Source organism: Eptesicus fuscus, chromosome 18 (assembly GCF_027574615.1).
Source record: "Eptesicus fuscus isolate TK198812 chromosome 18, DD_ASM_mEF_20220401, whole genome shotgun sequence".
Taxonomy (NCBI): Eukaryota; Metazoa; Chordata; class Mammalia; order Chiroptera; family Vespertilionidae; genus Eptesicus; species Eptesicus fuscus.
Genome location: NC_072490.1, coordinates 34862336 through 34880374, shown reverse-complemented (window position 1 = coordinate 34880374; position 18039 = coordinate 34862336). Strand labels below are relative to the sequence as shown.

The window sequence follows — 18039 nt, the reverse complement described above, 5'->3', positions numbered from 1 at the left end:
TGGTTTTCTGAGCATTCGAAGAACTCCGACCTAAACTTACAGGAAATAAGCAAGTGAGCACTGTTGTTCGCAGAGATAACAGTAGGTAGGGTTTTTTGAAAGGTTAAGTGCTCCTCATATTTCCAAGTCCTTGGTATTCATTGTCTTTAGACTTCACAATAACAACATTAGGCGAATGTGATTTCTCCATTTTACAGTGCAGGAAGCAGACCGAAAGAGGTTAAGTGATACTCATACTGAGACCACCCATTTACGTGGAGAAGTAACAACGGTAATGGGTGAATGGTTGTAGAAAATTCGGAACCGGATGAAATAGGAATAGTTTGGTTGTGTAACGCCGTGATTTCTTGGTAAGCTTGTGCGTTCGTTACCAGTATTGGGATCCTTCTCTTGCTGAACTGGTACTTGGAAAGTACAAATTTCACTTTAATAACTGTTTTCAATTAAACCTGTTTGGGAAACATTGCTAAGAAGAATGCTAGTTTGATTACGTAATAAACTGTTCATTTAAGTATCATTTATATTGTTATTTCTCTTCTTTAGTATAAAAAATTGAGAAGTGACTGAAAACATTTTCCTTTTAGCATTAGTGTGTAATTAACTGTTCAATTTAACCAAGGCCCAGCTGATTTATGTTAAGCAGTGGTCAGAGATTTGCACTTAGTGTCTCTAGGAAAGACTTGTGCTAGGTTATTTGTACTAGAAAGTCTTTTGTGAAGACGTGTGTGTTTATTTTTATTTGTATAAAGTTTCCCCAGTGAACTTAAAATTAAAAGGCCTTTTCAGAGTGAGCGGCAATACACATTTATTTGAGGTTTCAAAAAAAGAAGAATGTCTCTTTCGGGGAATCACTGATTGAGGCAGAAACCCACGCAGTGTTTTAGTTAGGAAACAAAGAAAAGGGGTATTTAGGAGAAAGTGAAGGGGAACAATTACATCTAAGGAAGGAAGGCATTTCTGTTGATGCAGGTAAGCTAACATTGTGATGCTAATTCTAGCTAGTGTTTTTAATATTAAGTCCTTAGGCACATCTGCTTTCTTGTTTTCCTTGCAAAGGGTTTTTTGGGGCACGTGTTGCTTTAGGCCCAGTAAAGGTTATTTTGCCTTGTTTTAACATTACAAAGGCTTGAGGCGTACGACTTGCAAGGCCATCCCTGTGGGCTGGCAGCTCCAGCTCTAGTTTAATGTGACTGTTTATATTTTTACATCCCTGTTGGAGCAATTTCTTAGTCATGGTGGACTAAAGCAGATTCTGGCTACTGCTTCTAAATGGGTTCACAAACAAGTGCACATTTATACAATGTTTTATAATTGAATCTCAACTCTGGGTAGTATCTAATTTTACGGATACCGAAATCTTTTGAGACTTGCCCCAAACTTCACATCTAATTGCAGGAATAAGAGCTTAAATCAGCATCATCTTAGTTATTTTCTGTACCAGGAGATGGCCTGACCTGAAAGCTTTAGTCTTTGTTTGCCAAACAGGGGCATCCTGCAGGATGTTGCATGTAAACTAAGAGTGAGTTGGAATGTTGGGAAGGGATCACTTCTGTTTAAATACAGTCCGATTCTGTTGGGTGGGGCTTACAACGTGCTGAGTGCTCTACCAGCCATATTGCTTATAGTCCAGCAACCAGGACTATTCCATAGATTGTGAATCTGAGCCTCAACATTGAAATGATTACCCAGTGTCATTCAGCTTCCAAGTGGCAGAGCTGTGGCATCAGAGTCCATGTTCTTGAAGACTATATGGCCTCCAAGTACGTTTTAGAAATGCTAAATGAAAGTTTCTTTCCTGCAGGACTTTTCAAAGCTTTTAATATGTTCATATGAAAGGAAAACATAGGCAAAAACCTACAGAAAGTTCACTTGCCAAAGGGGGTGAAGGAATCAGCCCTCATAAAGACGAACATATATTTAAATGGAAAAAAAACTGCAGTATTACCAAGAGTTCCAAGTTTACATTAGTGTGTTCATGGTGGAAAAGCCTTTCTCGCTTTATTATCTTATTCACTAAAGTCCTTTTTATTTTTATTTTTTAGTTGAAAGAGAAACATCGATTTGTTGTTCCACTTATTTATGCATTAATTGGTTGATTCCTGTGTGTGCCCTGATTGGGGATCAAACCCACAACCTTGGTGTATCAGGATGACGCTCTAACCAACTAAGCTACCTGAACACTAAAGTCTTATCTCTAGACATTAGTAACTTATAGGAAATGTTCAAGGTATGATTTATTTGGAGGACAGACTTAGAACAGGTTTCTTGGGTTTGTCTTAGGGTGCAAAGTATTTTTTGTGGCTTGTTTTCCTGACTGGAATGTGATGTACATGCTTACTCTGAATGGCAGCAGGACAAAGGGTTAATTTTGCTTCCATTCTAGTAGGTATTATATCTCTCCAAGAGATGGATATGAAGTCCTAGGATTCCCAAATTTAATGACAAAGACTCTCTAAATGTTTATTGTCTGGCATGGCAGCTCATACAGTTTTGTTATTCAACTCTCCTTCCTAACCATCTCCTATGTCTTCCAATCTTGTCTTCAAAGTACTGTTGCAGACCTTTATTATAGGTTGGTAACCAATTTTTTTTGTCTTCCTCAGGTTCCTCTGTCTTATTACTATTAAACAATCTAGAAATTTCAGTTTCCTGAGAGAGTCAAAACTAAGAGTTTTTCATTCTTTGAAAGTAAGTGGTAGGAAGAATGTGAGCTCCAGAGTTGGGGTAGTTCTGGATTCTGATCCTGATACCACCTGTGCCACAGTTTCCTCATCTGTAAAATGGGAATAGTAATGCCTAACCAGCAGAGTTGGTTAAAATACTAAATAATAACAACAAACTATCTTGGAGCACTTATGATGTGTTAGGATAAGCAATCACATGCATTGTCTCAGCTAAATCTCACAGTAGTCTGTAACAGCAGTCTATGAAGTACAATTATTATAATCATACTGGTGGCCCAGTGCATGGATTTGTGCACATTGAAAGGAAATTAGAAGAAATATTATAATATTGCTGTTCGCCCTTTCTCTATAATAGAAGTGTCAGAGATGAAAGAAAATTAGTAAAATATATATGAAAATAATATATAAATTGATTAATAAATAAATAATAACAACATGATATAACAACAACAAAGGCACGATATAAAAACAACAAAAACATGATTTAAAAACATGATATAAAAACAATGTAACCCACGGCCGAAGGTGGAATCGCGCGGCCCAGCGAGGAATCAGGCTCCTTCCTCTCTGGTTCTGGGGTGTGTCACCTGAGAACCACCGCTGTGTCACTGCAGCTCAGCAGCTTGGCAGCTCCTGCGTTGAGCGTCTGCCCCCTGGTGGTCAGTGCACATCATGTACCGGCCAGTCTGACGGTCACTTAGCCTTTTATATATATAGATTGCAGATGGGTAAATTGAGGCTTGGGGATTTAAATAATTTGCTTTAGGTCACATAGCAAGCTGACTTCAGAGTCTTCACTTAACCACTACACTGTATTTCATCCCCACTTCCAGTACATTTATTTCAAGCCTATTACCATGCCTAGCATTAGCTAGCTTCTTTTCTCCTTGACAGATCAGTTGTTACAAGTAGGAGAGCCAGAAATTTTAAGCCTGGAAAAATGTGTAGGAAAATATAAAGGAAGGTGACAGAGAATATAAATTACCCATATACTTGGAGATGATTTGCAAAAGTGTTCTGCTACAGACAGGCACCATTGAAAGGCCTTCAAGAAACCAGATTGATTCTGTTTTTTTAGTCCTCAGCAACAGCTAGAATTATTGGTGGTTCTGTGGCTAAGAGTGAGCTGATATACTTTGCAACATATACCAGTGATAGCCATACTGTCTGAAACAGTCTTTTTTTTTTTTCTTTTTTTTATATTTTATTGAGTTTTTAACAGAGAGGAAGAGAGAGAGATAGAGAGTTAGAAACATCGATGAGAGAGAAACATCGATCAGCTGCCTCTTGCACACCCCCTACTGGAGATGTGCCCTCAACCAAGGTACATGCCCTTGACTGGAATTGAACCTGGGACCCTTCAGTCCGCAGGCCGACGCTCTATCCACTGAGCCAAACCAGTTTCGGCTGAAACAGTCTTGAAGTCACCCACAATAGCAGACCCCTTTGGAGTGTTCCCCAGAAAGAATCTCCCTACGTTTTTTTAAGTTTCCAGCTATGTACTTCCCAGCCCTTGTACTACTCGTGCCCCCCCCTCCCCCCCCCAACACACACACACATTATCTGCCCCAGTTCATGTCTAAGAAGGTATAAGGGATAGATGGTTTGGCCATCAGGAAGGGTGGACAGTTGGAAATTCACTACAAGGTATGAGAGTCCTGGATTAAGTTGAATACAACAAATGGGAGGAATGGCTATAAGTGGTTGACAAGGATGCCCCAGAGGTCAGGCAGGATGTATTCAAGGTAGTTTGTGTTTGTCACTGGGGAGTGGAAATGGAGACATGCTACAAAAATAAGACTGGGCTTGCATAACACTCACCTTTCTGGAAGGCAGTGATGTTGGTCTAGAAGTTATTTTTGAATCTCTTTAAATTTGAGCTCATTCACTTAGCGAAGTGAAATGGCTGCGCAGAGTCACCAGCTTATAAGTGGCAAAACTAACTAAAAGCTCTGGTTGGTGGTTAAATATTTGTTTTCTTAATGGCAAAGATAATTAGTGAATGCAATTTGGAAGGCAGATTTTCTGAATATGACTTACTAGAGGCCCAGTGCACGAAATACATGCACTCGGGGAGGGGGTGGTCCCCTCATCCCAGCCTGCGCCCTCTCACAGTTCAGGAGCCCTTGGGGGATGTCCGACTGACGGCTTAGGCCCGCTCCCCTAAGCCGTTAACCAGACATCCTTAGTGCTGCTGCACTGGCCAGCCATGAGCCGGCTTCTGGCTGAACAACGCTCCCCTGTGGAAGTGCACTGACCACCAGGGCGCAGCTCCTGCATTGAGGTCTGCCCCCTGGTGGTCAGTGCGCATCATAATGACCAGTCTTCCCCCATGGTTCTGCCATTAGGGTCAATTTGTATATTACCCTTTTATTATATAGGATGGGATGTGGTTGTAGAATTATAAAAGGCATCCTTGTATGACCAATGTAAAAAATCTTTCCTCTTACATGCCTGGTTAACAGTATCTGGTAGAGGACTTCTGGCCATCTCCTACCCTGTTTTTTGTTTGTTTGTTTTCAGGAAATATTCTTGTCTAGTTTCTCCAAAAGAAACCATTAATGAAGTATTTGTTAGATCTCACTTTTGTGCAACTGTTTGTATAGCCACTTTGAGCCTGATCTCTTCCATTATTTGAGCTTACTAATCCTGATAATTCTTTGTCATTCAGATGTGGCTCTTGGCACTGATTTTTTTTTTTTTTAACTTTTATACCTTCAAAGATCAAAGATCTTGAAATAGTATTTCAGTCTTGATTTTGAATAGCATTTTTTTTTCAGAAAGAATTATTAAACTATTTAGAAGTGTAATACACTTGTGTGTCCAGATTTTCAAGACAACCCCTACCTCTGGAGGTATGCTAGAAAGACCCACAATATTCAGCATATAGTTGTACTCAGGGCTAAGACTTATTACAGTGATGTAGTAAGGAGTCACAGCTGGATCACAAGGGGTAAAGACACAGGCAGCATCTGTAGGAACCCATGAGCAGACTTCCTACCTTCACTCTCTTCCATGACAGGTCACAGCATATTTTGCCCCCAGCAGTAAAAATGCTGCAACGTATGTCCTGGGAAACCCATTAGGGATTCATTGTCCAAACTAATCACCCGCTATTTATCATCTACCAAAATTCTAGACTCCCAGAAGGAAAGCAGATGGTCAGCATAAGCCACATTCTACAGTTAAGACACAGTGAACAGTCTTATCACTTAGGGAAATTTTATATCACTGTAGAGAACTGTTTACCAGCCTCATTCCAGATTCTAGGCAGGGGCCAGCATGCCTTTCTAAGGATAGCAGGCTCAGACCTGCTCTGTTAACTCTTTTCTGCACACTTCAAGTCAGTATTGTGAATAACAAGATCTCTTTGGTATAAGCCTTTTTAAATAAAGCTCCTGCTAAGTTTCTTTTTAAAAATTTTTAATGTTTCAATTACAGTTAATGTACAATATTATATTAGTTTCAGGGGTACACCATAGCGATTAGATATTTACGTAACTTACAGAGTGATCCACCTGATTAGTACCCATTTGACACCATACATAGTTATTACAATATTATTGATTATATTCCCTACACTGTACTTTACCATCCCTGTGACTATTTCTATAATTGCTTTTTTTATAACTCTTAATCCCTTCATTTTTAAAAAATATATATATATTTATTGATTTTTTTACAGAGAGGAAGGGAGAGGGATAGAGAGTTAGAAACATCAATGAGAGAGAAACATCGATCAGCTGCCTCCCGCACACCTCCCACGGGGGATGTGCCCGCAACCTAGGCACATGACCTTGACCGGAATCGAACCTGAGACCCTTCAGTCCGCAGGCTGATGCTCTATCCACTGAGCCAAACTGGTTTCGGCCCTTCATTTTTTTAATCATCCCTCTAACCCCTTCCATCTGGCGACCATCAGTTTGTTTTCTGTATCCATGAGTTTTGTTTATTTTTTATGCTCCATATATGAAATCTTATGGTATTTGTCATTCTCTGTCAGGCTTATTTCACTTAGCATAATACTCTCTAGGTCCATCTTAAGTTGTCGCAAATGGCAAGATTTCTCTTTTTTTTAATAGCTGTGTAATATTCCATTATATATATGTACCAGTCTTCTTTATTCATTCGCCTATTGATGGACACTTAGGTTGCTCCCATATCTTGGCTATCCTATATAATAAAAGCCTAATATGCTAAGTGTCTGTTCATCCGTTCAATCAAAGGATAATATGCTAATGACTAGAGGCCCAGTGCACAAAAATTCGTGCACTCGGGGCGGGGGCGGTCCCTCAGCCCGGCCTGCACCCTCTCGCAGTCCAGGACCCCTCGGGAGATGTCTGCCTGCTGGTTTAAGCCTGCTCCCCACAGGGGAGCAGTCAGACATCCCTCTTGCAGTCCGGGAGCCCTTGCTCCTTCCCACCCGCCTGCTCGCTGCTTCTTACCGCTTGGCTCACTGCTCCTTAGCACTGCCTCGGAGGCAGGAGAGGCTCCTGCCACTGCTGCTGTGCTTGCCTGGCTTCTGGCTGAGCAGTGCTCCCCCTGTGGGAGCTCACTGACCACGAGGGGGCAGCTCCTGCATTGAGCATCTGCCCCCTGGTGGTCAGTGCACATCATAGCGGCCGGTCATTCTGCTGTTCGGTCGATTTGCATATTCCCTTTTATTATATAGGATATGCTAAGGCCACTCAACCACACGCTATGACATCCACTGACCACCACGGGGCAGACAGTCGACCAGTCACTATGACATGCACTGACCACCAGGGGGCAGATGCTCTGATTAGCTTGCTGCTGGGGTCCGGCTGATCGGGACTGAGTGAGACAGGCTGGATATGCCCTGGAGCCCTCCTGCGGTCCCTCTCCGGCTGGCTAACCTCCTGCGTCCCTCCCTGGCCCCGATCATGCACCTGTGAGGTCTCTCAGCCTGTCCTGCGCCCTCTCGTAATCCGGGACCCCTTGTGGGATGTCAGAGAGCCGGTTTTGGCCTGATCCCGCAGGCCAGGCCAAGGAACCCCACTGGTGCATGAATTCGTGCACCGGGCCTCTAGTGGTAAATATTGCTGTAGTGAATATAAGGGTACATAAGTCTTTCAAGTTGGTGTTTGGATTTCTTCAGATAAATACCCAGAGGTGGAATTGCTGGGTCATGTGGTAGTTCTATTTTTAATTTGTTGAGGAAACTCCATACTATTTTCCATAATGGCTACACGAATTTGCAATCCCATAACAGTGCAGGAGGGTTCCCTTTTCTCCTCACCACCATTTGTTGTTTGATGATTTATTGATGATAGCCATTCTGACAGGTCTGAGAGGATATGTAATTGTAGTGTGTGTTTTTTTCATTTTTTTATTAAGGTATTATATGTGTACATATCTTACCATTGCCCCCCCCCCCCCACCCCTCTCCCAAACATGCCCTCACCCCCCAGAGTTTTGTGTCCATTGGTTATGCTTATATGTATGCATACAAGTCCTTCGGTTGATTTCTTATCTCCCCCACCTCTCCCTAACCTTCCTGCTATAATTTGACAGTCTGTTTGATGCTTTACTGTCTCTGTATCTTTTTGTTCAACAGTTTATAATTTTCTTTATTATCCATGAATGAATGAGATCATGTGGTATTTTTCTTTTATCGACTGGCTTATTTCACTTAGCATAATGTTCTCCAATTCCATCCAGGTTGCTGTGAATGGTAAGAATTCCTTCTTTTTTATGGCAGCATAGTATTCCTTTGTGTAGATGTACCATAGTTTTCTGATCCAGTCATCTGCTGACGGGCACCTAGGCTGTTTCCAAATCTTAGCTATTGTAGATTGTGTTGCTATGAACATAGGGGTGCATATATCCTTTCTGATTGGTGTTTCTAGTTTCTTAGGATATATTCCCAGGAGTGGGATTACTGGGTCAAATGGGAGTTCCATTTTCAGTTTTTTGAGGAAACTCCATACTGTTCTCCACAGTGGCTGCACCAGCCTGCATTCCCACCAGCAGTGCACGAGGGTTCCTTTTTCTCTGAATCCTCGCCAACACTTGTCGTTTGTTGATTTGTTGATGATAGCCATTCTGACAGGTGTGAGATGGTACCGCATTGTCGTTTTGATTTGCATCTCTCGGATAATTAGTGACTTTGAGCATGTTTTCATGTGTGTCTTGGCCTTCCTTCTCTCTTCTTTCGAAAAGTATCTATTTAGGTCCATTGCCCATTTTTTAATTGGATCATTTATCTTCCTTTTATTAAGTTGTATAAGCTGCCTGTAGACGTTGGAGATTAAACCTTTATCAGTGATAACATTTACAAATACGTTCTCCCATACAGTGGGATTTCTTGTTGTTTTGTTGATAGTTTCTTTTGCTGTAAAAAAGCTTTCTATTTTGATGTAGTCCCATTTGTTTATTTTCTCTTTAGCTTCCATTGCCCTAAGGGCAGTATCAGTGAAGAAGTTCTTTCGTCATATGTCTGAGATTTTGCTGCCTGTGGATTCCTCTAGTATTTTTATGGTTTCCCGTCTTATGTTTAAGTCCTGTATCCATTTTGAGTTTATTTTTGTGTATGGTGTAAGTTGGTGATCTAGTTTCATTTTTTTGCATGTATCTGTCCAATTTTCCCAACACCATTTATTGAAGAGATTGTCTTGACTCCATTGTATGTTCATGCCTCCTTTATCAAATATTAATTGAGCATAGTGGTTTGGGTTGATATCTGGATTCTCTATCCTATTCCATTGATCTATATGTCTGTTCTTGTGCCAGTACCATGCTGTTTTGAGAACCGTGGCTTTGTAATACAGCTTGAAATCTGGTATTGAGATCCCTCCTACTTTATTCTTCTTTCTCAGGATTGCTGTGGCTATTCGGGGTCTTTTTTTTATTCCAGATGAATTTTTGGAGAGTTCTTTCTAGGTCTGTGAAATATGCCGTTGGTATTTTAATGGGGAGTGCATTGAATCTATAGATTGCTTTGGGTAGTATGGACATTTTAATGATGTTGATTCTACCATCCATGAACATGGTATGTTCTTCCATCTGTTTATGTCTTCCTCTATCTCTTTTTTCAGTGTCCTGAAGTTTTCCGTGTATAGGTCTTTTACCTCCTTAGTTAAGTTTATTCCTAGATATCTTAATTTTTTTGGTGCGATGGTAAATGGGATTGCTTTTTTAGTCTCTCTTTCTGAAAGTTCACTATTGGTGTATATAAATGCCATAGATTTCTTTTTTTAAAAAATATATTTTATTGATTTTTTACAGAGAGGAAGGGAAAGGGATAGAGAGTTAGAAACATCGATGAGAGAGAAACATCGACCAGCTGCCTCCTGCACACCCCCCACAGGGGAAGTGCCCGCAACAAAGGCACATGCCCCTGACGGAACCAAACCCAGGACCCTTCAGTCCGCAGACCGACGCTCTATCCACTGAGCCAAACCGGTTTCGGCTGCCATAGATTTCTTGACGTTAATTTTGTATCCTGCTACATTGCCGAATTCATTTATTAAGTCTATTAGTTTTTTGATGGAGTCTTTCGGGTTTTTTATGTACAATATCATGTCATCTGCAAATAAGGACAGTTTTACTTCTTCTTTTCCAATTTGGATGCCTTTTATTTCTTCTTGTCTAATTGCAATGGCTAATACTTCCAGTACTATGTCAAACAGGAGTGGTGAGAGTGGGCATCCCTGTCTTGTTCCTGTTCTTAGGGGAAATGGTTTTAGTTTTTGCCCATTAAGTATGATGTTTGCTGTGGGTTTATCGTATGTAGCTTTTATTATATTGAGGTGTGATCCTTCTATTCCCACCATGTTGTTTTTACCAAGAAAGGGTGTTGGATTTTGTCAAATGCTTTTTCTGCATCAATTGATATGACTGATTTTTTTAAAAAAATATTTTATTGATTTTTTACAGAGAAGAAGGGAGAGAGATAGAGAGTTAGAAACATCAATGAGAGAGAAACATCAACCAGCTGCCTCCCACACCCCCCCCACTGGGGATGTGCCCGCAACCAAGGTACATGCCCTTGACTGGAATCGAACCTGGGACCTTTCAGTCTGCAGGCCGACGCTCTATCCACTGAGCCAAACCAGTTTCGGCATGACTATGTGATTTTTATCTCTCAGTTTGTTTATGTGATATATCATGTTTATTGATTTGCGGATATTGTACCATCCTTGCATTCCCTGGGATAAATCCTACTTGGTCATGGTGTATGATCTTTCTGATGTACTGCTGGAGCTGATTTGCTAGAATTTTGTTGAGGATTTTGGCATCTATGTTCATGAGGGATATTGGCCTGTAATTATCTTTCATTGTGTTGTTTTTATCTGGTTTTGGTATTAGTGTGATGCTGGCTTCATAGAAGGAGCTTGGAAGTGTTCCTTCCTCTTGAATTTTTTGGAATAGTCTGAGGAGGCTAGGTTTTAGTTCTTCCTTGAATGTTTGGTAAAACTCTCCTGTGAAGTCGTCTGGCCCCGGGCTTTTGTTTGCCGGAAGTTTTTTGATGACTGCTTCAATTTCTTCCGTAGTTACTGGCCTATTGAGCTATTTAGATTCTCCCTGATTGAGTTTTGGAAGGTTATATTTTTTAGGAATATTTCCATTTCCTCCAGGTTGTCCAGTTTGTTGGAATAGAGTTGTTTGTAGTATTTTGAAACAATCCTTTGTATTTCGGCGGGGTCTGTTATTATTTCACCTCTTTCATTTCTGATTTTGTTTATTTGGGTCCTCTTTCTTTGCTTCTTGGTGAGCCTGGCTAGAGAGGTTCATCAATCTTCTTCATCCTTTCAAAGAACCAGCTCTTGGTTTTGTTGATCTTTTGTATTGTTTCTTTGGTCTCTATGTCGTTTATCTTAGCTCTGATCTTTATTATTTCTTTCCTTCTGCTTACACTGGGCTTTTCTTGTTACTCTCTTTCTAACTCTTTGAGTTGTAGGGTTAGGTAATTTATTACCATTGTTTCTTGTTTTTTTTTTGTTTTGTTTTTTTTGCAGTAGGCTTGTAGAGCTATGAACTTCCCTCTCAAGACTGCTTTCGCTGTGTCCCATAGATTTTGGATTGTTGTGTTTTCATTGTCATTTGTTGCCATGATGTTTTTTATTTGTTCCTTGATCTCTCTGGTAACCCAGTCATTGTTTAATAGCATGCTGTTTAGTCTCCATGTGTTTGATTTCTTTGGATTGTATTTATTGTAGTTGATTTCCAGTTTTATGCCACTGTGATCTGAGAAGATGCTTGATATGATTTCTATCTTCTTGAATTTGGAGAGACTTTGCCTATGTCCCAACATATGGTCTGTCTTTGAGAATGACCCATGTGCACTTGAGAAGAATGTATATTCTGTGGCTTTGGGGTGAAATGTTCTGAAGATGTCAATTAATTCCATCTGGTCTAGTGAGCCATTTAGGATTGATGTTTCTTTGCTGATTTATTTTTTTTGTTTAGAGGATTTGTCCAATGTTGATAGTGGGGTATTAAAGTCTCCTACTATGATTGTATTGCTGTTAATCTCTCCCTTGATATCCTCTAGGAGTTTTCTTATGTATTTGGGTGCTCCTGTATTGGGTGCATATATGTTTACCAGAGTTATTTCTTCTTGTTGGATTGCTCCCTTTAATATTATGAAGTGGCCTTCCTTATCTCTTGTTATGTCCTTCACTTTGAGATCTAATTTGTCAGATATAAGGATTGCTACCCCAGCTTTTTTTTTTTTTTCATTTATATTCGCCTGGAAAACCTTTTTCCATCCCTTCACCCTCAGTCTGTGTGCGTCTTTTTTTCTGAGGTGGGTTTCTTGTAGACAGTATCATTCTGTTTACTTTTGTATGTTTGAAGTTTTTAAAATGAGTAAAAACAGTTCATGGATAAAGCTTCTTTACAAAGCAATCTCCTAATAGGCTCCTCACCTTCAGCCCTCTCTAATCTATCTTACACATGTAACTCAAGTGGCTTTTTCTGAAAAAAGCCTGGGGAGGGGTGTGTTTAATAAGAGTAAACAGTTTGCTTTTATGACAGAACACTCATAACTTTTCCTCCGCTACTGTCTGTTGTAAATCTCTGAGAAAGACGAGACTGTGGTTTCCAAAGCTGACTTGACTGTGGGCCCTTAATCGCTTGTTTTGAGTATGCATTCATAATATTACAGCTGCTACTAAGGTATCTTGAAGCACAATTAGGGTAATGATGCTTCAGTCTCATCTCTCAACAGGCCTGTTCTCACCCCTTCTCTGCCTTTTTTCTTGCTGTCCTATCTTTTGTCACATACTCTTCTCACCCACTGGCATGCCCTCCATTTTGTAGACTCAACTTGGGCATGACCTTCACTGAGACATTGCACCCTGTTGTCCCACAGCATTCTGCATACATGTGACAAGGCATAGGTCCCTCTGGTAACTGTCTGTTTAATTGCCAGTGTTCTTTACTAGACTTTAATAAGAGCTGAACTTTTGGGGGTACCTACTGTGTGATAGGTACTGTACTCAGCATTTTATGTATTTCTTTAACCATACCCTCACCAGTATTGGATGGCATTTATAATTTTTAAAATCTAAAGCAACCATTTATTATTACAAAATCAGTATATGTTCATGGTGGAAATGTTAGAAAGTACAGATCAGCAAAAATAAGAAAATGAAAATACTGTAAACCTTACCATCAAGGATTGCCACTGTTAACATGCTCTTATACTGTAATATACCAGAAAATGTACAGCCTGAAAGAGTTCTTATTAATGTAACTATATTGTGTTTATTGAACTCTGTTTGTATTATATTGTTGGACTGTGGATTTCTACTAATTACTTTAAAAGTGACTATTCATGTGAGATAATTCTGAGAATTGTCTCTCAAAAGGACAGTTTGGTATTTGGATTTTCCTAGTGACCTTTTTGGTAGTCTTTTTTTATCCCTAGTGCATTATATACAGGATGGGGCAGAAGCAGGTTTACAGTTGTGAGTACTTGAAACAGTTTATTTTTGTATTATTATTTATTAGTGTTTTATTTTCCATATGAACAACTGTAAATCTACTTTTGCCCCACCCTGGATATACATGGATTAATTTCTATTAGGCATTCTCATATTACTTACATTCCTTTTTCTTTTCCATGGGAGTCTTCACATGTAAGGGTGTGAGCCAATTCTAGTTGTTCATATTCAAGAGGTTTTATCCAGTAAATCCTTTCATGTGTTCAAAAGAAACTGGGATAACCAAAGCCTTTCCCCAGTTCTGCAGTTTTATATGGTCTGTTCCGTGTGCATTGTTACATATCTTTGAAAAGTTGTGTGATAAATGAAAGTTTTCCCACATTCCTTACATTCATAGGGTTTCTCTCCAATATGGGTTATTTCATGTGTTTGCAAGGAGCTGGGGTCTCTGTAGGCTTGGCCACTTTTTTTTATATTCAAAGGGTTTCTCTCCAGTGAGATTTCTTTTATGTTTTTGAAGATCACTGGGATACCTAAATGCTTCATTACATTTTTTACTTATATGGTTTCTCTCCACTGTGATTCATATGTTGGAAAACTTTGATAATATCTGAAGCCTTTCCTACATTCTTTACGTTCTTAAGGTTTTCTCTCCAGTATAAATTATTTTATGTGTTTTTAAGTAACTGTGTTCTCTGTAGGTTTTACCACATTGTTTACATTCATAGGGTTTCTCTCCAGTGTGAGTTCTTTCATGTGATTGGAAACCTAGATGAGAACTGAAAGTTTTACCACACTGCTTACATTCATACGGTTTCTCGCCTGTGACTAACTTTGGTTTGTTGGTAAGACTGCAGTATGTGTAGTCTTTACCACATTGTTGACATTCATAAGTTTTCCTGCAGTGTGAATTCTTTCATGTATTGAAGAGAACTGAAAAAAAGGGAATGCAGATTAGTGCAGCCACTATGGAAAACAGTATGAATTTACTCAAAAAATTAAAAATGAAACTGCCATTTGACCCAGTGATCCCACCCTTAGGAATATATCCTAAGAAGCCTGAAACATTAATCAGAAAGAATATATGCACCCCTATGTTCATAGCAGCATTGTCTACAATAGCTAAGATCTGGAAACAGCCCAAGTGCCCATCAGATGAGTGGCTAAAACTGGTGTGGTACATTTACAAAATGGAATATTATGCAGCTGTAAAACAAGAAGGATTTCTTAACCTTTGCAACAGCATGGATGGACCTGGGGAGTGTTATGCTGAATGAAATAAGCCAGTCAGAGAAAGACAAATATCGCATGATCTCACTTATAAGTGGAATCTAATGAACATAATAAACTGATGAACAAAATAGGTCCAGAGATATAGAAGCATAGAACAGACTGCGGAATTTCAGAGAGAAGGTGGGTGGGAAGAGATCAATTAAGGAGTCAATGGGGGGAGAAGGGAGACTTATGTCATACTTTCAGCAATGAAGATTTAATTTAAAAATTAAAAAATTGGTCCAGAGACATGGAGTCATAGAACAGACTGATGTATCTCGGGGTTGGGGGGAGATGGGAAGAGATTAACCAAAGAACTCATATACATATATGCATAACCAATGGACACAGACAATAGTGTGGTGAAGGTCTGGGGTTTTAGGGGCTAGGACAGTGATGGCTAACCTATGACACACGTGTCAACACTGACACGCGTAGCCATTTCTGATGACACGTGGCCGCTGAGGCGGCTGCATGCTGAGGATGAAACATTTACGACTAGAATCTTGGAGTTAGTTTTTTCCTCAAAGTGACACACTACCCGAGTTATGCTCAGTTTTTTGGCAAAGTTTGACACACCAAGCTCAAAAGGTTGCCCATCACTGGGCTAGGAGGAGGGGAATAAAGCGGGGGTGGGGGTAGAGGGAGTTAGGAGACATCTATAATTCTGTCACCAATAAAATAAAATTTAAACTGACTCTCCAACCCTCCCATATCCCCTCAGCTAAGTGGTCTTGCTCTGGACCAGCAACCCTATGTAACAATGCTATTTCTAGGACCATCTGTGGCTTGGCACTCTCACCATTGAAGCCATTTCAATCTGCTTGTCAACCGTCAACCCTTCCCCTATTCAAAGTGCTTTCATGGAAGCACTTTTATGTCTAAGGGAGATGCCAAATAAAGGGCAAGCACAGGCCATATGCTCAAAGCCATTTAAGTCCAATCTAGTCCAATAACGAAATAAGCATTAAGTACCTCTTTGCCCTGCACATTGTTATATGCCCCCAGGGACACACAGATTTGTAGGGGATTGGATGAGTGAGATTATTTACATTATAAAAATACTGATAGTTAAAAAGAGAACTGAGAAACTGAAGGCTTGACTACATTTTTTACATTTATAGGGTTTCTTTCCTGAGAGTCCCTTTAGGTGTTTGAAAACTTGCATGTTATCTAGAGGATTTTCCACATAGTTTACATTGATAGAGTTTCTCTCTCTAGGGTGGGTGCTTCCATGTATTGAAGTGAAGTTGAAGAAATAATGGTTTTCCCACATTCCTTACATTTATAGGTTTTTCTCTCCATTGTGATTTCTTCCTTGTTTTTCAAAACACGAGAGATAACTGAAGGCTCTCTCACATATGTTGCATTTATATGGCTTCTCTCCATAATTCTGACACTCATGGCTCATGTCCAGTTTGACATCTGATGTGCATATTAGGAGATGAATGATGCATAAAGACTTTTGCGCACACACTGTATTCCCATGGTTTTACTCCAGAGGTCTTCTTGCTCAGGTCAAAATTTGGAATAAGGCTGAAGTTTCTTTACACAGACTCCACCATTTGATTTTTTAAATCTTTACCCTGGTTTTTGTACGGATTTTCAATTCATGATCCTTTACCTCCCCCCCCCCCCTTTTTTTTTTTCTGAAGGTTTCTCTCATCACATCTCTGTAGAGTTCTTCTGTGAAGGATCTAGTAAAGCCCCCTCCTCCGGAGTGAAGTTCACCCACATCCTCAAAGGCCATTGAGTCCACTTCTAGGTTTCCTGGGTCTCCCTGAGTCCTTCTTATACGTATCACAGCAGGAGAGAAGCTGTCACAGCCATCAAGGCCATGAAGGGCAGGCAGCAAGCATCCTTCCAGCATGACTTGTTAAAAAGACTTTTCTGCCCTGGCTGGTTAGGCTCAGTGGATAGAGCGTCGGCCTGCGGACTGAAGCGTCCCAGGTTCGACTCCAGTCAAGGTCACATGCTCACATGCCTGGGTTGTGGGCTCGATCCCCAGTGGGGGGAGTGCAGGATGCAGCCGATCGATGATTCTCTCTCATCATTGATGTTTCTGTCTCTCTCGCCCTCTCTGAAATCAATAAAAATATATTATTACAAAAAAAAGATTTTTCTTCCCCTCTCCTTCCCCCATTGAATTACTTTGACACTCTATCAGGAGTCAGTTAATCATGTACATGTGATTCTGATTGATTCTGATTAACGGGCTCTTCACAAAGCTTTCATCACCTTCCTTGAACTCCAAACTCTGTCTTTTCCACTCGGCAAGATTGCTATGCTTTATTTGGGGTTCCCCTCCCTGCACCAAGGTCCAGAATATGCCTCCAGGCAGTAAGCCACACTGAACACAGGCTCACCTCTCCTGTGTCCCTTCTCTCAAGGACCAGTATTATATTGCCTTTTGTCCATGTCTGAAAGCAGCTCTTTGATGTATTTCTCTTTATATTATACTAGAGGCCCAGTGCACGAAAATTAGTGCACTCGGGGGTGGGGGGGTCCCTCAACCTGGCCTGCGCACTCTTGCAGTCCAGGAGCCCTCGGGGTATGTTCGACTGCAGCTTAGGCCCATGGGAAGTGGGCCTAAGCCGTCAGTTGGACATCCTTATTGCTGCCACGGAGGCGGGAGAGGCTCCTGCCACTACCACTGCGCTCGCCAACCAGCCCAGCTTGTGGCTGAGTGTGGGAGTGCACTGACCACCAGGGGGCAGCTCCAGGCCCGCCCCCCCATCACCCCTCCTCAGCCGGCTGGTCGCCACCGCCCTCCTGATGGCCATCCCCTCCCTCTGCCCCGCTCCCCTGATCGCCATCCCCTCCCTCAGCCCGCTGGCCTGGCGCCGCCCACTCGTAGCCCCTGCCCCCCACCAACCAGTCATGTTTTCCTTTGGATCCTTCAGCATATTGAGCATATTTAAAATAGCTGTTTATAAAAAAATCTTTGTCCGCTGATTTCATCATCTGTCATTCCTATTACTGACTAATTTTTCTCCTAGTTTTGGGTTGCATTTTTGCCTGCTTTTTGGCATATCTATTAATTTTTGATTGGATGCTAAATATTTGTGTTTTTGAGCATTTGGATTTTGTCTTCTTTCAAAGAGTATTAATGTGTGTTTTGGCTGACTAAGTTATTTTCTATTTAGGGTATATCTAAAATACTCTCTGCT

The 18039-nt window shown here is 40.7% G+C and overlaps 1 protein-coding gene across 4 annotated transcripts in view; it reads left to right on the top strand.

The window, feature by feature from the left end:
* MKRN2 (makorin ring finger protein 2) overlaps nt 1-18039 on the top strand; it is a 32214-nt gene that overhangs the window by 629 nt on the left and 13546 nt on the right. For 3 of the 4 annotated variants that reach the window (XR_008558848.1, XR_008558847.1, XM_054729515.1), the window contains exon 1: nt 268-350. The exons of the other annotated variant lie outside the window; for it this stretch is intronic. Coding sequence is in view for 1 of the 3 variants with exons in the window: in XM_054729515.1 (XP_054585490.1) it covers nt 283-350 (68 nt within the window). In the remaining 2 variants the exon portion in view is untranslated. Of the gene's footprint in view, nt 1-267; nt 351-18039 lie in introns of those variants that run through there. 4 annotated transcript variants of the gene reach the window in all.